Below are 22252 nucleotides of genomic sequence, written 5' to 3'. Positions count from 1 at the left end.
TTAGATTACCTTCTTTTCATCGGTGAACCTGACATCCTTGCAGGTGCACCGGACTTTATGGACACCAGCAGGGATACAGCATGGACAATGCAAGGAATTCGCAAACCAGATGCAAATTCCCCACATCATTTTTGTGGCCAAAATACCCTTGGACGTAAAAGGGTATTTTTTATGTGTTCTGGTGTTTTGCGGGGAGATACAAGGTGGGCATTAAGGGTTCAACAAAAATTCAGTTCTGAAGAGGGTTTCTCTATCATCCAGTGTGGCTCAGCCCCCTTGCAGGCCACCCAAATGGTTCCCAGCTTTGGAAACTAGAATACCACAGAGAGGAACGACAGGAAAGGAGGTGCACACCAACACCCAGATGAAATATTTAGATATGGGCAAAGAGATTCATCTGCTCAGCAGCAATAGCTCACACCACAAAAATTAGTTGCCCTGTTACAAACTGGGATAGTTTTCAGGAAAGGAACGATGACTGCTAGGAGGGCTGCGGAGAGAAATGCACTGAAAAGAAAGCAGGATTGTGACTGCATGGTTTTCGTGCTGTACACAATATGGAAACCCCTGTGCAACGGCCCTGCAGCTTATGGCACACAACAGGACACCTGTTATACCTCCACTGAGCAGAGGTATTAAAAGGTGTTCCAGACTTTGGTCTAAGCAGTATTTTCCTTTAAAACTATATTCTCAACATTTTTTCTTTAATGAGACTGATTTGCTTTCATTCTTACCCGAAAATACCATTCACTTAAAAGATGTAACTAATATTAATAGTGGTGGGTTTTGAATATTAGATGATGTAGTATTTGCATCAAAATATTTAAACACCTCCTTTCATGTCACTCAGCAGGAATATATGCTGACTGTTCAGGAAAAGATCCTAAGGAACTACGAAAGGAGTCCCTATGCTCTTCAACAGCAGCAGAAAAAGCTATAACCCAGGGAAAAAAAAAGAAAAAGATAAAGTACTTTCATGAACTCAATTTTTTATTCTGTTTCACTTGCTACCTGGAAACAACCAACTCTGATGTCATGACCGCCCAGATAAATATACTGGCTATGGAAGCTCTTCTAGGTGTAAAATGCCTTCTAATAAATGACAGTTCTAAAAAAAAAATACTTAGGGTTTTTTTTTTTTTAAACACAGATTAATCTTTCCTGAAACACAATAATACATAATCTACATATGTTAAAAAGAACCTGGCTTTCTCCTTTACAAACAGAAAATCATTTATACTAGGTTTTTATTTCAAGCACACACTAAAATTATTATTCTTCACAAAAGAGGAAAGGGAGTGTCTGCCAATCAACATGACATGCTATTGAAAGACTGGTACTAATAGCTATGACAAGAGCAAACCTGTTTGAAGCAGAGCTGCTGCTGCCTTTTTCTTTTTTTAAAGTACACCAGCCATCAAAAATAATGTTTTATCTGACTAGAAACCCAAGCAATATTCTGCTGCTGTAAAAGCTTGCACCTGATTTCCCTATATCTAGCAATAACAATTTTAATCTTGTTTCAAATGACAGCATTTAAAGTGTTTTATTTAGACAGTGATAAAGATTAAGAACATTAACTATTAAAAAAAAAGTTAAATATGCTTGCAAACAAAACTGTGTATCTATTCTTTGGAGGTTTTACATCAGGTATGAATTACAAGTTCGCATAAGTACTCAACTGACTTGTATTTCCATCACTTCACTGATAAATAGCATTTACTGATTTTATATTTTTGTAGTTTGATAAATTCAGAGAGCATAAGAGCAAACAGGCTTTTATTGTTTCATTTTTCCTATTTTTTAACTCCATATTTTCTACTAAAGAATCAAAAAACACAAAAGAAAGGAGTAGTAAAAAATATTTAGAAGTAGAAAAGCACTAGGATGCTAGTATAATTGCTATATTATCAGGTTCTGTGTGTCCAATTCACATTCTGAATAAGTCTGCAGTTTCCACTTGGTAATACAGTTATACCTTGATAAAATCACATAATAGATCACGCCATAACTTTTAGCAATCAATTTTTTTTCTTAATAATTTGATAAATGTAGCTGTCAAGTGGGATAAAGATCACAATTTTATTTGGGATTAACTATTTGAACTTTCAGAATTCCATTCATGAATATTGCAACTGTTACAACTGATAGGATCACAATTTTGTCCCCTGTTGATGATGCAATCATGCTGCAGGTTGCTGGTACAGCCCTGTTTCTCAAAAGCTAAAGAAACTGAAAGAAAAACGTGTGGAAAGTATGCCCTTTTGAAAAGTGCACTTAAAGTTTGCAAAAATACTTTTCAAACATATTTAAAAGAGGAGACAATAACACAGTATGGGGACTGCCAGGGAAAAGAGCAGAATTTCATACGGATTCTTCAAACACATTAAACAAACAAATAAATGTATGTTACAAGATATTTTATCACAGATTTAAAGACATACCAGAAACAAACAGTTTAAGTTGGTGTATTTCCACTTCAGGCTCAAAGATAGTAAGAATTTAGCACTGATGATGGGAATGTTGCCGCTCTGAGAAATGTTGCCTCTCTGAGAAAGAACACTTCGGGGGACTTACCTGTCTCCTCAGCTATTCCACTGCTATCACAACACCCAAACACTTTAGATTCACAAACACAGCCCTTACCAGGAGGCTGTAGATTAACACTGTTTGAAGATTTCAGAGCAGAAAGAGCCATTAGATAATAGTCTGACTTCCGGTATATCAAAGCCCCTTTATGTTTTGCAGTGAACCCAGCAACCTTGGGCCCTCCTAAAACCTATTTTCCAGAAAGACATCCAGTCTTCTCAAGGCTCAAAGGAACAGAACAAGAATAATTTCTTTTGCCAGTTGCTGCCAGAGCTCAATTGACCTCATATTTAAGTGTTTGCACCTTGTTTCTCATTTCAATTTGTCTGACTACGCTTTCAGTAACTGACTTTTCTTAGGCTTTTCTCAGCTAGACTAAGAGTAGCTCATGTCTGATATTTTCTCCCTGTGAAGCAACTCATACACTATAATCAAGTACCTATCTATCATTTGGTCATGAATTATGTAACTCTTCATGAACACTAAGCGTTCAATCACCACGTAGGCAGCTAACTGCCAAAACACAATCGTCACGATCTTTGTTCTGTGAATGCCCAACCCCAGAGGCACCTATAATTTTCACAGAGGCACAGGCACACAAAGCTGTACTTCCAAGCATTCCCCAAAACATGTCTGTGCAAAGTGGGGAAGCAGCTCAAACTTTTAGTTCCGTCAGGATCCATAGGAGTAAGTGATCCTCCACTCCTACTCATGGGGCTATGGGTGGTAGACTCCCTCACCATATGCTGGAAAATTTGAGTGCTTTGCAAGCATAGTATCACTGTCACAGAAAAAAGCCTCAAACCTTACCAAAGAGTACAATGAATTGAGCTGGCTTCACTGATTTCTTTTTTTTTTTTTTTAAAACAACTTCCAAGAAGTATTTGGCATGACTTCTAATTCTAAATTAAACATCACTAAATTTTCTGTTCAGTGTCTTAAGTGGTTCCCTAATCGCATAGTTGACTGTCGTGAAGCCATTTTCCAGCAAGAGCTTTGTGGCTCAAACTATGTAAGCGTTGCACCTATTTTGCACATGAGGAGACTTGTACAAAAAGCAGGACCATTAAAGCAGGACCATTGTATCTTTTGCTCAGTGAAAAACCAGGTTATTCTGACTTCTAGGACTGCACTCATTCTTGGATATCATCTCCACTTTTTACACTGCAGCATGGAAATAATGATACGGAAAAAACCTCTCAGTATCACTGCATAACTCTCAACATTATCACAAAACCAATAATGAGAAAACTGCTTCCCTTCTCTCTGAAGAGCTTTTTGCTTATGACCAGTTTAGTATCCACAGAAGGCTACTATGCCACATTGTGAGATGCCATGAACTCTGCAGCTACTGGAATAATGGAGATGTTCAGGCATAGATATTACACTGTTTGGACATAAATAATGCATCATAATAGTATCACAATGTTTGTAAGACAAGAGGTTCTAAATTGTGAACATTTAGTTCAAACTAAAATAAGTGATGCTGCTCCAAAGCAGACAAAGCACCAAGAAAGAAAACTGGAATACTGATCCCTTGCAAGATCTTCCACAGGTACAGGCCCTTCTCCTGTCCCACTTGACAAAGTATTCAGGTTCAGTTCAACCCAGTATTGCAATGTAGCATCAGTTAGAAGAAAGCGCATTCAAGAATTTTGGAAATGCAGTGCACACAAGAATCAAAAGATTTCTTCAGCTTGCTTTGAGACTCACAATTCAGACATGCCCACAGTAAGAAACTCTTTTTTTTTTAAATCAAATAATGTTATTTTTAGAAAAACCACTAAAATTGTAGCTAGCAACATGATAGGACAATTTACTCATCGATTGCATTAATTTTCTATTTGTAAAGACATACATTCAGATTTGCACATGGATAACAAGAATGTACATAAACAGCTTCCACTAGAACCAAATTTCTATCACTTAAACATTACCTGCAGGATTCCTGAGCTTGCTAGTAAGCCCAGTTCTGTTCTTAGAGCAGCTATAAGATCTATCAGTACGTGGTTTTAAAAAGAAAATAAATTAATATTGTGGATAATGGAAAACAATCTCTGGATTCCTGGCCTTTTTTTCCAACAAAATGTCAATCTTACACAGACCTTGAGAAAATGGGTCAGAGAATATCAAGAAAAAGGCACCAAGCTCTTACAGAACAACATACAGATATTTAAAAAAAACCATATCTGATGATTTGTATCAAAATTAAGGTTAAATGCATACACTGGTATTTGAAGTATGGCCCAGAAAATTCAGTTCACAATTTTACGAGAACTGCATATATCTTTGTTGGCTTGTCTGCATGAAAGGTCTGCTCTTAAAAGGTAGTAAATTTTAAAAGTTAAAGACAAAAGTATAATCCAGACTGTTATTGTTTTAAAATGTGTAAGATTTATAAGGAATACAGTTGTATTGTTAAATAACTCCCTCTATGACAGAGGAAACCTATAGCAGAAAGAGGAAAGAAAGTCTGAAGGCTTGGTTTTCTGGCATTTCTATATACCAATTTAGAACAGAAGTGCTATCACTTTGCAATTACAGTATCATTCTCACAAATGTAAAAGTCAGCTTCTTTTGCCTTCCATCTTCCCAGCCTCTCACTTAGAAATGCAGCTTCCTCAAGCTCTTTACTACCATTGACCCCATAAAGCAGTAGAGTAGCTGCCAAAGAAAGCTAAATAGAAACTAATATTAGAGCATTTTTTTATTGTAGCAGGGCATCTCTCCGCCCACAAGAGCTTATCCACTTGTTAACCAACCATGTAACTCAAACAGGACAAGCTGTCTTACAGTGAGTTATTTTGGCACCATGGGGTTAAGATATTCCAACTGCCAATAAAGGTCTTACTGATGAAAGTGAGATCTGCAAAGATAAGCCGGATTTTTGACAGACATTCACTTTACAACTGCAAGAGCCACACCAAACTTTGTCACAAAGCAGAAATCTTCTATACATTTCCCTGGAAACGTGGAGTTTCTCCCACGAGTGGGGACGACTGCTTTGTGGATACTCCCCAAGGATTTAGTGAAGAAATGTGCACATTATCATGGTTTCAGTGATAAGTCAGATTTGACTCCTTATCAATACTATTTCTTTTCCTAGGTCTAATATAGGTACCTTGATATTGTGCATTTTTATGTTATGCTGTAATCTATTAGTAGTTCTTTCTAGTTTTATACTGTGTAGTAAGTGATTCTGATTAAGATCTTTCATCTGCTCTCTCTTGTCTGTTTAATAAATAATTCTAAATTATTTTATAAATTTTAATTTTATAAATAGATCTGACTTGCCATCATACAAACTTGCAGGCCAGGGTGATTCCTTGAACTTAAACTGTTGCCAAAATCTGAGGCTAAGGCTTGTCTGAAGCTTCTACTCTTCCAGCAACAATTATAAAGAACATTCAATTTCAGTTAGAAATCCAGCTGTCAGTCCTAATTTCACAGACAAGAAACAGACTTGACTTTTACTCCCAGTCACATCCTAAAAGTACCCCACAGCTCCACATTTGATGGGCTGTGGTGAAGGAGTTTCTGCCTGTCCTGTAAAGTGGTTGGAGTTGGTGTCTGTCTCTCTGCCAGTGAAGAGACTAATTCTGTTTCTATCTGCTCAAGGAAGCAAAAGGGCTGGCTTTCCTGTTACAAAGCAATATTAGAACATAAAAGACGGACAAATATGTTTAAGTTAAAAAAAAAAGGAAAAAATCAATCTTGTATGACACTTTCATACTCCTATCATCCTAAGGGGTTCTATGTCGTGTTGTAGATTCTCTGTGGGTGCAGCCAATGACCAATAAGTCATCAGTAACGGTGAACCAGACACAGAACAAATCTTATTTTTATAAGGGATGTTAGCCAGGGCACAGGAGTTGTCCTTCATTCCTCTAAAAATCTTCTCTAAAACCTTTAACTCTCAGATGTCTGGCACTTAGAAATGGATTGAAAAGAAAAGAAACTCCCTTTAATTTAACTACAGTATGAAAATACAATTATCACCCAGGTTCCTCTTTAATAGTGTTTCTTTTTGAAAGGAAAATACTGTATCATCCTTTTAGCAATGGGATTATGCAAACAATGTTTCAAGATTTTTGTTGTATACCAGTTCTAGGTGAGCCTGGCAATCATTAGGTGACAATCTGTTTTTGCTAGTCCTAATATATTTGCACAGTACCATGTTTAGTGCAAGGAAATTTCTACAGTTTGAGAGTGAATGTATAGAAAAGAAATATCATTAGGATACAACACACTGATGACTGTTTTCCTGTGTTACCAAGACACGCAAGCTGAACAGTTTTAATCACAGCGTGCTGCAATGAACAATTAATTTACCCAGATATAGTCTTAAACTAATAATGGGAAAATGTACATAAAACGTTTGCAATTTTGGAATGTTAGTGATTCTATCATTGCTGCAGCTCTCAGTTGCATCTGTCTATCTGTCTGTCTATTGAAAGCACTTGATTTTTTCATATTAAGTGGGATTACTGTAGTAAAAAATCCAACAGTGTCTGGATTTAAGCTTTGAGTTGAATATTCATTTGCTTTAGTGAGAACTATGGTGAAATGTGATCAGTTTTCTGACCTATTTTGAAATTGGGATTCTGCCAACTGGCATTTTGTTTGCACATCCAGATATTATCCACCATATGCTGACATGACATGATGATTGGTTCCAAAATGAAGTGGAATACTTGGCAAATAGAAATATATGGTACAAATAATACACTGCCTCTAGTCAAGAAAGCAAGCAGTCATTTTGAGAAGACTGAGAGGTTTTAAAATAACTACAGTGTACATACTGCACAAAGCTGCATGAAAGCTTTCCAGGTTTTGCTTTTTTACAGGTACGAGGGTATCAAAAACTATGAAATTAATTCCTTACACAAGATTCAAATCTGACACAGGAGTACTAATAGTAGTAATTCAATGGAAGATTAATTTGCATCTCAGGGAGACTTTGGCCCACATAGCTTCTTCCTCCTCTGGATTCCCCTCTTTCTTCTCACCATCTGTTCTTTTTTCCCAGTGCTCTGACTTGTCTTTCCACCCAGTGATGTCTAAGTTATCCGCCTCTCCTGCATTAAGATCACATTTCATTCAAGCTCCAGACTAATATTGCATTATTTCTCCTAACCTCCTACCATTGAACTCTTTATTTTTCTCCTAACTTGATGCTTCCATTAATCTTCTGCCTTCCACTCTGAAATGTAGACTCTTTTAAAAAAATACCCCAAAACCGAATAAAAACCAAACAAATTTGTTCCTAAACAGAAAACACCCCATCTCTTTTCTTTTAATTCCTGTTTCCAAAGCAATGTTTTTGGTTTGCATTCCTCCAGTGACTTCCATGTGTGTGCTCTCTAACACAAGGCCTGAAAACATACATCTAAGTTGTTGGTTGAGCTCTGCTGTTTTATCTTTTAATAAGGAACAGTCTACTTTTCTGTAATGAAATCTAAGATTTTTTAAAGCAGTGCATTAATTTACCACTGTATTTCCTATGAAATTTTGTGTTTCTGTTTTTGGGGGAATAGCATAGTCAGAGGGACTTAATAAAAATGTTAAAAAATATTTCTCCCTAAAAGTTCAGTTATATTTCAAAACAAGGAATCTAAATAGCATGCACTTCTGATGTTTATTTATTGAACTGCAAGATTTGCTTGTGTAACATGAATAGATTTCAGTGCTTAATGCATAATCTTTCAACCCTGGAAAACTTGAAGAGGATTAAGCCTATTTTAAAATCATGTTCTTCTTCAGAATAAATAACTTCTTGTTTTGTTACTACAATCATTTAAGCACGTGCATTTAGAAAAGAATTTGTAAGCAAAGGGAGGAATGACCTTACCAGCATGCAAGTATGCCAGATCGGGATTTTCAATGTCTGGGTGTAGTTCTTTCAAGTGGTTACGAAACTCCACAGGGATATTTGTTCCATAGTCACACCGAGGACAGTTATACATTTTTACTCCTTCATGCTTTCCCGTATGCAAGATGTGTTTACGGATATTTTCTGCACAGTTAGATCTAAACAGCAATGAAAAAAAAAGAAAAAAAGATATATATTAATTTACTTTCTTCTGGCGGTTCAAGTAAAACCTAGTGTTATAACAAAAAATTAGTAGTCATCACTCATTTTTCATCATCTGTAGATCTTTTGCATCCTCTTAGGTTTTGCATAAACATTGTCCTTTGCATGAAGGCTCTCAAAGCAGTTTCAGGTTAACTGAACATTACATCTGAACCAGAATGACTGATTTGCTACATTTACAGAATTTCTATTTTTCTCATGGTAGTCAGTGATGAACAGAAATTAAGCAACAGTCTTTATTTAGAAAAACTGAATTTCTGTAATATTCTCAATGGAGCTCACATGAACCCTTCCTATACAGTTCCTAAATTCAACAGGACTTGCTGTGAATTATTTTTGTAAGTATGTTTCACCAACTTTCATCTCGTTGTGTGAACTGTTTCTCGGAAGGAGAACTGAGTTGTTCAAGTTTACATGTTTTTTGAAAATACACACGGATTCCGGCTTACACCTTAAACACAGTTTTTCTGAAAGTAGTGGAGTTTTCATGCATAAAAGTCAGATTAAATACACAATTATTTTGACACATTTAAAAACAATATTTATAATAATATTTCTGAAAATAAGTAATAAGAAAAGATTTCACATTTCCCTTATTCACAGAGAGATCCATAGAGCAGTAATTTTTAATTTCTACTCCTTAAAAATTTCCAGTCTTGTTACAAAATTATTTTGAATTAGAAATTCCTACTTACTCAAACGTTGTGATGAATCCTACACAAAATACACTGCTACTCCATTTATTTCAATCAGAAATAGTCAGCATATTTATTCGTGACTCAAAAGAACAGAACTGTCCATGCGTACCATTGCTTTGGGTTTTGCTTAGTTTTTAGACTTTCTTATTAGCATATACTAATATTATTACGAAACTAAGAACAGTAATTGAGTAATTCTAACTGAAAAAAAGTGCAAACACTCGTGTAAACTACACAAATGCATAATACTTCACAAATACTACTCAAATAAGACAACTGTAGCATTTTGGGCAACTGGTTATATACCCCTTGCTGCTAGAAATTCCACAGTAACAGGCACCTAAAAAAAGGACCCCTTAAATTAAACTGGAAGTAGCAGCTTGAAGTTCTGCTGGAATGCTTGTCTCTCCCTCGGAAATGGTCATAGTAAAGTTGATATCTGCCTTACAGTGCTGCCAAAGCTCACCCTCTGTCATGCCCATCTGCTATATACTGGTATAATGGTCAGATGCCTGAGAATGCCAGAGAAGACAGTTATCACTGAAAAATATAGAAAATATTGGTCCTCAGCATCTTTCAGAATTCAGCCCTAAAAATGTTACAATGCTCATAAATGTTGTTAAAATGAAATACGTATTTTACAAAAAAGGAAAAAAAAAAGGTAGCGTATACTGCAATGAAAGCAAGAGACAACCTGGTAACCTTCTATCATGGGTTATACTTTAAAGGGCAGTAGATTAAAGCAGAGCATATGAATCTGAAATAAAATATCTGTGTTCTTTCAGCTTAGCCCTCATACTATGTTAAGGAAAGATATAAAACTTTTTACTTTGAAATATTTCTGTGAAATACATAAAGGATCTGTGGAAACCTAAGTAAGAGTTGTGAAGAAAGTCAGTTCAAGCCATAAAAGGCCACTTCTATCTCCTTTGATTTGGAATTTGCTTCAGCCACTTTAAACAGAGCAATCCTGAAGCCTCATTTATTCAGTCATCAGTAAAAATCTGTCACTAAACACACCAACATACAGATATAAAAAATTCAAACCCACATTTTTCCATGTGACAAAGCAAGGAAGGCTTAATCAGAAATAAGGAATATGAGATCACAAGGCATTACAAATGGCCCCTCATACTAGGTTGCAAAGCAGCAATTGCCATCATTATAAGGCAAACCATGATAGTAACAAGTGGCAAATCCAAGCACTTTTTGAAGCCAAGTGACACCTTTACATATGACAGGACGAAAGTGTACTTCATATAAAATGGTTTTTAATTATTCAGTGTGCTTTGAATGTGTGTTTATTAGGAGTCATCTCTCATGTATTGTACAAGTATGTTGTTATATGTATGACACAAAATACCCCCACTAACACATTGTGTGTGTAGTTACATCACTTCATATTGTGTGAGTAAACACAGAGGTCTGGAATTTTAAACAGTACTGTATTTTTATTAAAGCTATCTCATGACAAGAATATAACTAAAACATTATAATGTTGCAAAAGTGATGATAGTTAAGCTTTTGACAGGCCTTGTATTATAAGATTCACCTCCAGAAGTTTATAAACCCTGAAATATGGATTTCCTTTGTTCTGAAATTTGGAAAATAGAGCCCAGCCCAATAAAAAACGTTTGGGAAAGTCTTTGTGGTTTTTGAGTTCCAGTCTGAATTACAGACACAAACAAATAAATGCAGGTTTTAGGAGACTAGCCTGTAGTTCAGTAAAGCTACAGTAGAGGTTTCTAAGTTAAATTACTATTACCATTGCTTCATGTAAGCATGTTTTCATCCTCATGATCCATTTTTAAAATCAAACTAATATATTTCTGTCAATTTGTCCATGCTCTGAAGGAACAGGAATGGATTTCATTAGACTTCATTAGTCTAAAGCTACAGTCAATGAGTTTATATTCAATTCTGATGTAGAGAAACACAGCAAAAATTTTCTTTTTATTTCATGTCTTGCAGTAAGTCTTCTTATTAGACGTGAAGAAAGGTTTGAGATGTGATACAAAGCCCACAAAAACCCTGTTAAAGGGAAGAGGGAGACCTGTATGGGTTTTTCAGTTGTCTTGTCAGTGCTATACACAGTGAAAGAAGAGATGGAAAATGTTGCTAAGGTACTTTGCAGATGAACAGGAAATACGAGGAGCTGAAAAGCTCAGCCCATACTTCCCCATGCAACAAACCTGTATGACCTCCTCCATGAAAGACTGATATATTGGGAAGGGCATAGGCCTACTTTCCACATCCAGGAGAGCTCCCACATTTCTGTAACGGATAGCACTTTAAAATAAGGGAGACAGATGGTAAGATTCCCCTCAGAAAGGCAGCTACTTCTTAAGATGAACAGAAAACCTCTTCTGGAAAAGGACAACAAAGGGCATTTGTCTCTAATGTTCATCACATAGCGATGCATTCCCATTGCTGTTCTAGCTGCACGTTCCATGTTGCCATTACAAGTCCACTCCTACCAACTGAGTATCTTTTTCTGCTCTCAATAAATTAAAGGTTCCTGCATATTCAAGTATCATAAACTGGAAATGACTTGTCAATTGTAAAATGGTACTTTAGTCACAGAATCAGCATGCTTAAGGCTGAAAGGGACCTCTTGAGATTCTCTGGTTCATCCCTGCTGCTCAGGAAGGATGACCCATAGCCAGTTGCCCAGGACCATTTTTAGGCAGCTTCTGAATATTTCCAAAGATATCTCCCACCTTCCCTGAGCTGCCTGTGCCAGTGCTCAGTCACCCTAACAATGGAACTGTGTTTCCTCATGTTCAGAGGAAACCTCCTATCTTCTTGTTTGTACCAACTGCCTCTTGTTCTGTCTCTGGGCACCACTGAAAAACAGCTTGGCTTCCTCTTCTTTAGAGCTTCCCTTCAGATATGTGTGCATACTGATGACACCCCCTGAGTCCTTTCCTGACACTGATCAGTCCCAGCTCTCTCTCTATTTGGAATGCTTCAATTACAAACCATTTATTCAAGTTTTCAGTGGTCATCTAGCTTGCACAGGAATCATCCTGTGACAAGGAAGTCTGATGCCCCATTCCACATCCACCTGTACTCTTGCCTCTTAGCACCATTGATCCGATTTGTTGGGAGAGTGAAATAAAGTGGAAGGTTCGGAGTTGTATAAAATGGCCAAACATTTTCTCAACATGAGAAGCTGTTGCCTCTGTTTACTTTGCCTTCCTTCTCTTATCCTTATATACATATGCTTCAGTTCTTTTACAAGAGAAAAAAAACAAACCAAAACAATGGCACTGTGGTAAGAGCAAGAAACAGAGTGCCCAGTCTACAGAAGAGTGGGAAAATCATGCTTCTGGTGGACGGGACAGAAGTCCTCATAACTGCCTTCCTCCTTAACCCAAAAAGTGCAATCATTCCTTTAGCCCCTGAAAGGTAGTGTAAGTGCCCCTATGAAGACATTTTCTCAGTTGCATTGGCAAGCTATAATGTGCAAAAGACCAGATTCCTCAGCAAAACTAGGCCTACCCCAGCGTAAACAGCAGCACTGTTCAGGGGTCTGGGATGGCAGAGCAGAGACATGCACTTTGCAGGTGGCAGAGATCAGCAGCAGCGAAACATGGGTGGAACGAAGTGTCTTGGAGCAGTGTGCTGAGGGGAAAACAGTCAGCCTGAAAGTCCCCTCAGTAAGTGCTATCTGCAGTTACTATTCCCCCATCATCTACTCCTTCTTTCCAGTCTTGCAGAGCTCAGCCATCCAGTCTCACTAGCAAGCAGTACAAGCTGTGTGAGGGCAGGGATTTGGGCATCCCTTCTCTGTGTAGAGGGACTCATCCCCAGCCTCGTGGCTGGATGCAGCAGGTTGTGCCCTCCACTCTCCAAGCCAGCAGCCCTGCTTCAAGCAGCCTCTGTAAACAGCCAAGTTCAGTAGTTAACTGCAGACCTGTGGCTGCCCAGTACCAAGCTATTTGCTGTTCTTGTCTTTCACACAGTGTTTTGGGTAAAAATCATGAAGTAAGAGAAATTCACAGAATATCTGTCAATTCTAAATTTGCCCATGCAGAATAGGAATGTTTCTATTTTTTAAGGGTTTTCTATATGAGAATACATTAGCATTGTATTAAACAGCTAAATGAAATATGGCAGGAAGTCATCAATTTTTATTATTTTTTTCCTATTTACTAATAAGAAACTGAAATTAGAACACTCTTCCATTATGCAGTGCCTGACATTTTCAGAAAGATACTTACTGCAAAACATGGAAATAGAAAGTTTCAGAGGTGCAAATGAGGCAAAATGTTAATTATCTAGTCCACTAAGTTTTTAAAAAATTAGCACCTTGTAGGACTCTTATTCGCACAAAATAAACCTCTTTCAAAAGGTCTTCTCCAGCACATTAGGTATAAACATCCCCTTTCTGCAGAGAAATGCATATACCATAAAGGACTTAGGGCAGCTCCACTGACATCACTATTTACAACATAAAAACAAATACAGTGATGCAACAAGTGATTGAAAAGATTTCTATTTTTCCTCTGTTTGTCAGTATGAATCAAGTTCACTCTCATATAGACAGGTCTTCTGCCCCCTTTATACCCTGCTATAGAACCTGCAAGTAAAGAGAAATTGCAGCATTTTGACTGAAAAATAGCGAAGTCTCCAGATACTTTCTTCCTGAAATAAAAGCAATTATGATGAAAACAAACTTCTGAATTAAGCAATACGCACTATTGTAGATTCTTAACCTCAGTTATTCACCAAATGTTTGCAGGTATTTCTTTCACAGAAAATGCCCTTTAACTAGGAAAACTGTCTTTAAATCAAAATTGCAATAATGTAATTACACTAGAAAAGGAGAGCCATAGATTTTTAGAAACACAAAGTCATATGGAACATTTACCTTGAACTCATTGATAGCACAGTTCATAAACATCTTCCCAGTGATTCTTTCCTCTAACCATAACTCTTTGGGTACTAAAACATGGTTTCTGATGGAGAGCAATAGGGAGTTCTTTGAAATCATAGGCAAATTACTCTTCAGTTGGTCACTCTCCCTTTTACAAAATGTCATATTTCTTATCCCCCTGCATCCAGCTAACAGTGCTACATATCCAACACACCTTGCCTGGCTGTAGAATCTCCTGATACCCAGACCTCCAGTAGAAGAGCTACAGAGACCAAGTTCCTTTCAACTCACTCTAAGGAATCATTTGGTTCTCTTTACATTCTTGCCAGTTGCTTTAAGTTTTGAATGCATTCACATTTCACACCAGTGCTGCACACATGGATGCCATGATTTTTCAGTCATGTTGCAGCCACTTCTGGAGACTGCTGGATATTTCTAGCAGCACCAAGAGCTCCTGCACACTCAGTTAAATGCAGGGACCTTTCAGGTTTTTTTCAGCATGTATGCTTTCCAAATACAACCCTTCTAGCCTGCCTTTGTTTCTTGCTGTCATCAAACAGTATGAAAACTAGCATTCAGTAGGGTGGCGGTTAACAACCTAATGGACAATATTTTCTTGACAGGAAAGAAATAAATACCTCAACCTGTGGTAATTACATTATACAAGAAGGCTGATTCAATCAAAACCTCTACAATGACAGTCACTCTGCCCAACTTCTACTTAGCAAAAACCCAAACAAACCAACCAACCAACCAACCAACCAAAAATTCTTCCCTGCATATTCAAGATTTAGCTACATTTCTGGTTTTAAAATAAAATAAACATAGTAATACATAATCTGCACATACCACTGGCAATTCAGACTGCAAGTTTAAAAGTTAAAGCCTACATCTTCAGTGCTACAAGTCAATACAGTATTGCACAAGAAATAATTAAAAAACATGAAAATACCATAGCCAAAAATGTGGTAATGTGTTGAAACTAACATTATAAAATTGCAATAATTATTAGATATTAACACACACACACAACATATATATTTATGTACATATGTTCAAGAAATATAATACACATTCTCAGCCTTTTCACTACTAACATGCACCTGGGTTACTTTTTCATCTTGCTCTTTGCCTTTAAAAGCAAACGTTCTACCTTTTATTTAGGTTTTAAGTGAGTGGGGAAACAATCACATGGATACAAGTGCCTATGCTCTACAACCAACTTCAATTCTCAAGTGACTTACGATACTATTGCCAGAATTAGCAGCACACGGCTCCGTGGGAACCCAGGAGGGCAACTCCAATGTACCCAGTGCCAGCTCAGCTCTGCCTGTCACTGCTGCCAAACACCTCCCAGTGCTGTTCCTAAAGACCTCTGGTGGACAGAGGCAAGGAGCTGCAGGGGACAAGCAATGCCTTTGACACCATAGCTGCTTCTGCTGCGAGTATTTGCTCACAGCTTTTCAACTCTACCAAGAAAAGGTGACTAAAATACATACCCACAGTGCCGTAAAAATGCATGTCCAACAACCTGGTGGCCACTTGTACTGCCATGTTTTCATGTACTGACATGTATTGCATGTGTTGCCACTCAGAAAAGTACACTAAATTTACATGCTTTAATAAGATTTTATAACACAGTCAGTTTCACAAAGAAAATAATAAAATGTATTTGGGATTTATTCTGATAGTATTATACCAACACCCAGGGATAATAATTGTAATGTTTTCTGCTTTTTCTACATTTTTAGCTTTGCATTTTTTTCTGTAATGATCTATTTGTTATGACATACAGTATGTGTGACAGATGTCCAATGCTGGCTGCTAAAAAGTAGCAGAGCCCTGTAGGGAAGCAGCAAAAACTTGTGCGTCAGCAGAGAAAATGATGGAAGATTGATAATTACTGCTTGTGTCTGAGCTCCATTCAGCAGACTAGCATGTCCAAATTGTAATTTGGCCACGAATCCACCATTCTATTTACAATGTATTGGAATGAAAATTCCTAGTTTCAAGTAATTGATCATTACGATAGCCGAAGTAAGTGCTTTTAAAGGCAAATTCAGGGTAATTGGAAATTCTGAAGGGAAATAAGAAGTGATGTACTCTAGTCTTGTTTACCTCTGAGGAATCTGTAAATCTAGTTACAACCCTGCACAGTGAACAAAAACCGAAGTATAGATCCAGTGCTGGCATCTAGATCTACTCATGAATTTTCAGAGTATTTTTGTAAGAAAACAGCAAATAACAGACTCCGCAATTTAAAAAAAAAACCCATGACCTTCTCCAGGAAAAAACCCATCTGTGATTCCAAGGAACTATGGCATCTTGCCTTAAATGCTTCCATTCTATTTTCTACAAGAAAAGAGAGAAAGAAATAAAGAAGAGGCTTTTAGACAGAAACCTGTAAATTATATCCAAACTTCTAGACTTGGAAGGAATGGGTGGAAAGGGTAAAGAAAGTAATGGAAATGTGCCTCAGTTCTCCACCTGTGCTGTGGTCCTCACTGTCCCCCACAGGTGCTGAGCAGTACAAAGGAAAAAAACAAACAAACAACCAAAACCAAAACAACAGTAACCAGACAATTTTTCATAGTACTGATCTGCTTTTGAAAACTCTCTGCAACATTTGCTTGAACTCCTGGTTTCCACTTTGCTGCAGGCAGAGTGGTCTCTGTGATGGCCCAGCTCAAGGGCCTGTGTGCCTGCAGTGTGAGAGATGCAGGGGTCTGCTGTGCACAGTGCACTGCTGCACTGTGTCAGCCAAGGTTTAAGTGGCAGAAATAGCAGGTGGAGTTCATCTATTTCACAGTAACTGAGAATAATCACTCCATTGTTCATGGGCTTCCTCCCTCCCCCTTTCCTTTCCTCTTAGAGCAGATGGCATAAAAGAGAAGTTGGTCTGAGAAACAGCACCTCTGCAGTGGTGTGAGGATGGAGACCGGGCTTTAGGTATCACAGGCCCTGATTTAACAAGGTACTTATGCATTTGTGCGGCTTAAGTACAAGCAGCCCCCGTTGACTTCAAAAGAATGACTCACAAGGTTAAATTTATGTACATGATCAAATACCTTGCAGAAATGAGGCCATGGAAAACATCCATTTTTAAAAAAAGCTGGGATGAATTTAATTGAAGACACGCATTTCCTTTCAACATCAATTTTTCCCTATTGTACTTCTTCTAATGACCGCATAAAGTAACCGAACTATTCTGTGGAGTCTGTCTGTATATCCTCAGGAACACATAAAGTATTTTCACAGATATAGAAGTGCAGATGGAGCCTAGCAAAGGGTGTGGACTCTAGCGGCTGCACAAGATGAAACTGGACTCCCAATGTTGCTGGAGTCAGAAATGATAGCAACAGACCCTAAAGGCTGCCTGTCAATCTCAGATGCAGATGGTACTTCGTCCAACTGGCCTTCGTGTCAGTTCCTTCAGCCATTTTAGTGACAACACGGTTCCCTAGAGGGCAGATCCTGTTGCTTTGCAGCCTGAATTCATACCCAGGGCACTGTGGTCTGTACAATCTCTGCTCAACGTAGGTTTTTTTAATGCTAATACAGTGCCTTTTCTTGCCCTATCCCAGCCCCACCTCCCCCCCCCCACGCAAAAAGAGATGGTCATTTTCTTCCTCATTTCAAATGTTCCAATTTATCAAAGGAATCAGCAATAATTGTCTGAAAGATTCACTTTTGTTATGCATGCCAAAACTATATATAAAATCCCTGCTAATAAAATTTGCAGACAACACTGTAATTGGCAGTATGATTAATAGCAATGACACTGCCATCTTACAGAGCAGTTGCAGAAGCCAGGCGTGTTCAATCACAACATGTACACACACAATTACATGTTAGCTTTCTCACCTTTGCACAATGCATGCAAGTAACTTAGACAATGCTGTGAAAAGCTGTGACACTGAAAATGATTTAGGGATTAGTGGACCATCAGTTTAACGTGAACTTCTAGTGTGATGCTATAAGCAGAAAGGCCCCATGCTATATTTAGCTGTATAAGCAAGGGAGTACCAAGCAAATGTAAGGATGCAATGTTCTCTTTGTAACACCAGAGAAACTAATTCTAGAATATCTACTTCCTGTAATACTGCCTCCATTTAAAAAGGGAACAAACAGCCACAAAGTCATTATAAATAGAAACAGAAGTTAAGCGGGGTAAAAATCTCTAAAACACTTAATAAAAACCCTTTCTATTTTGCTTATGACACTTGCGCTTGGCCCATGAGTAAATTAACGTGGATTAAAGGTGTGAGAAACCTAACTTAGAGAAAACCTATACAAAACCAAAAGCAATGACTGCAAGTTAACAGTCAAATTCAACTGAGAAACAAAGCACAATTTCTTCAGCAATTAATCTTTCACAGAAGGGAAGCTGGTTCTGCAATTTTGCCTGTTTTCAGATCAAACCTGAATATGTTTCTAGATCATAAACTTCAGTCAGAAGTAGTAGGTTCAGGACAGAGGAAACCGGGAAAAAAAAAACACCTATGAAGTTTGTTTTCTGTAGAAGGTCAGACTGGCTGAGCTTAAGGCTTTTTCTGGGCTCAAAGTCTCCAAGAAGTACTGTTTAAGTCTGAAAAATGTCATTGTGAGGTCAGCAATTTATTGTGCTTCCATGATGTCATGGAAATTTGTTCAGTCTGCAAATTAAAATATATTCTTCCTGGCTGTCAATACTGCGAAACTATCTTAGATTCTGAAAGTCAAATTTGGGTCTTTAGTTGGAGGCATGATTGATTATCTAATCTAAAATGTGTGTTGAAAGCATATATCAGAGAAACATCATTCTCTCCAGATTATGTCCTCATAATGCCATTTTCTGCACAAATGTAAGTAAATGCAGCATTTGGCTCTGTTCTCTGAGCTTGCTTCACAGACATCATTCACTCCAGGAGAACTGGTTTAAAGAGTAAGGAGCAAGCAAAACGTGATTTTTGTTCCTACGAGAGTACATTTGCCTATAAGGATGCCCTGCTGCTCAGTAGGAAACTGCAGTTTTCATGTAGCTGGACTTTCACTGGAGACTTACACGTAAAAATTAATGTGCTGTGTACTTGACCAAAAGACACTGAAATGGAATGAAAGCACTGCACTATGTATCTGACTTACCTAGCATACCTATATGTAAAGTAAAATGCATAAGGTAGTTTCTACTGCACTTCTACTTCAGACTATTCAAAGTTGCAGATAAGGTGTCTTGTAAAAATATTAGATTAGAATTGGACCACCCAGAATAGACACATTACTACTGCTCTTTCAACAATACACAATTATGTCTAACAGACATAACATGATTTTAACTACATGAGAAATCAGGGCAACACTCCAAATCTATTGATACAGAAGAATAGGAAATGCCTGAATGGTATTACTTCAAAAAGCTAATCCAAGAAGAAAAAAATTTAAACACTAGGGCAAAAGCCTTCTGGATACCAATGAAATTCTGTCATATTGAGGAATTTTATAAACCAATACCAAACAAACTATCCTATGATCATGTATGCGCAGGTTCTGTCCTAAAGAAAAAACCCACAATCATATAAAATTAACCCGACCATATCACATGAAAATAAGCTTCTTGCCTTATCATAGATACTGTTATGGACTTGTCTTTTTACCCACAGAGGGTTAACATGAAAAGAGGGAAGAATGGTAAAATAAGAAACTTTTTCTTTGGCTTCACCTTTCACACTCTGGTATCATACAAGGGCAGAAACTAATGAACTTGCTCATCTTTGAAAGCCCTTTTGCACGCTTCTTCCTTCACCCTTCACTCTGATCCTCGCAGATCTTCCCTTATGTGTGTGCCAATTTTACTGGTATAATATGTGCACTTTTATTAGTTGTGTTCTGATGATTTCTACTGAGAGATACTTAAAGCTTATACAAGTCAGAAACTATTTTATCACTTCTGAAGAAAACTAATAGTGCAGACCCACTGAATGATAAGAGAGACCACTGAATTTATTCAATAATGCATGTCCATTTCACAAAAATGGCCTGTGTAATCCTTTTAAAAATAATAACCTGTTCATTTCAGACCTTGCACAATGCTTCTCTTTGTCCCTTGTAAGTCTCTCAAATGTCTTATTTTAAAGGAATATATAGTACTCCCGGAAGACATTTTCCCATTTCTATTCTCTTCAACTCCTGTGAGCCCTTGTTCTGTGTGATAAGGCAATCTCCTTCGGGATCTGAGCTGTGTAGTTTCGCACCACGAGTGACAAGGACTCAACTTGAATAACTGCTGTGCGCAGGTTGTAATTATGTCAGCTGGAGTGTTGAACAAGGGGACTGATTAATGTGAGCCCCAGCCCAGGCACAGTCCCTATCAAAACCTTCGTGCAGGCCAGCAGTGGGGATGGGTTAAAGCAGAAAGACAAAACATGCTGTATCGTCCATGATAGATGAATTGCTCCAACAGTCTTCAGGCAGATGTTCCAGGACAGTATAATATACAATTACTCTGCCTTATCACCTTCCCAGGGACAATAAAGCTTCCTCCTTCTATAGCTCATGTGAGTGAAGGCAAAATTAGTTTTACTTTTACAACACTGACTCACTTATCATGTTGCCTTGATTGTGCTTTTACAGCTAAAGAAAACATATATTGCACTCTTAAACTAAAAACAAACAAACAAACACAACCCACCAAAAAATAACTCTGCACTCCTCATCTTGTATATAAAACCAAACTATTCCTTTGAATCTATTTTGCATCATGGTTATACAGTCCTTGAAGGGCTAATTCAGTATGTGATTCTAGGGAAAATTACGAACTTTAGAACAACTGGACCTATTCATAAGCTTAATGTTATATGTACATATATGAAAGGACCTTAGTGATTCAAGTCAGAATGCACTGATAATAAAAAATACACAGGTCTGGTGAAAAAGATGCCTATGTGAATAACATGCCCTTAGTGACTATTTTAACTAAGCACTCATTCTAAAAATGCTACAGCACTCTTGTAAAACAATTCTTTTAGAAGCCATTAATCCACACACCTCCTTAAAGGCCACAAGAGTTTACTCTACAACTATTACAAACAATATATGTATTTTCCAAAAGTAAATATAAATTAAGTAAATAATAGAAATTTAGGGAAAAAAATCTATCTACACATCTATCTACATTTCTATCTGTATTTGTTCCTTTTTGTTATCAGACGTATACAGTTTGGGGTTTTTTGCTGCAGAGATGGAAGCAGTCTATATGTTTTAGTGCTACTTCCATGAGTTTGCAGAATGGCAGCTTACTAACATGAGGCGAATAGCAAGAGAAGAATGTAGCTCAAAATATCCTGAAATCCTTCCTTTCTAAGTACTGGATGGGTATAGATAAAGCTGTGCTTTAAAGAAGAGAGTCTAAATAGTACCACTTGCATTCCAAGATACATTGCTTTCACTACTACCCTTTCTCCAGCTATATAACAATGACAAGATCTCCAAAAACAAAACAAAACAAAACAAAACAACAACAACAAAAAATGCACCCACAATCGCATTTAGCAAGACACGTATTTGAAGGTCAGGCTTAAAAACAAAACCAGACTAAACCAGCCAAGGCTGATTCTAATGGCACTTAAGACTTCATACATATTTGAAAAATTCCATTTATATGCATCTGATTTCTGTAAAGGTATTGGACTACCAGTCCATACAGGAGAGAGAAGACTTTCTAAGGAGACTATGGGAATTAGGTACTAATACTGCACTTCAACTTGAATGCAGGCTCTCAGCTGTTACACCTTCTTTGAGATTTTAGTCATTAAGCAGTATCACAGTCCTGGCAACAATTAGGTTTCACCACAACAGTACAGGCTTTCCTTTACTCCTCTGGTGAAATACAATCCTATGTTTATGAATCAAAAAGTAGCTCCAAGAAAGCTGGTACGTTCTCACCGCACAGCATGTTGACCTGAGAGGACAGCACAAAAGGATTATGACATGCCAATTGCTGTACAGAGAAAC

The 22252-nt window shown here is 37.5% G+C and overlaps 1 protein-coding gene across 5 annotated transcripts in view; it reads right to left on the bottom strand.

Annotated features, from left to right (window-relative positions):
- ZNF407 (zinc finger protein 407) overlaps positions 1–22252 on the bottom strand; it is a 332095-nt gene that overhangs the window by 89945 nt on the left and 219898 nt on the right. For all 5 annotated transcript variants that reach the window (XM_066184474.1, XM_066184482.1, XM_066184488.1 and 2 more), the window contains exon 8: positions 8441–8619. In XM_066184474.1, coding sequence (XP_066040571.1) covers positions 8441–8619 — 179 coding nt within the window. The remainder of the gene's footprint in view (positions 1–8440; positions 8620–22252) is intronic.

This window comes from Chamaea fasciata, unplaced genomic scaffold (genome assembly GCF_029207755.1).
Source record: "Chamaea fasciata isolate MVZ Bird 193981 ecotype frontalis unplaced genomic scaffold, bChaFas1.0.hap1 SCAF_1, whole genome shotgun sequence".
Classification (NCBI taxonomy): domain Eukaryota; kingdom Metazoa; phylum Chordata; class Aves; order Passeriformes; family Sylviidae; genus Chamaea; species Chamaea fasciata.
Note: the sequence above shows the minus strand (reverse complement) of the source record. Positions and strands in the feature narration are given on the sequence as shown.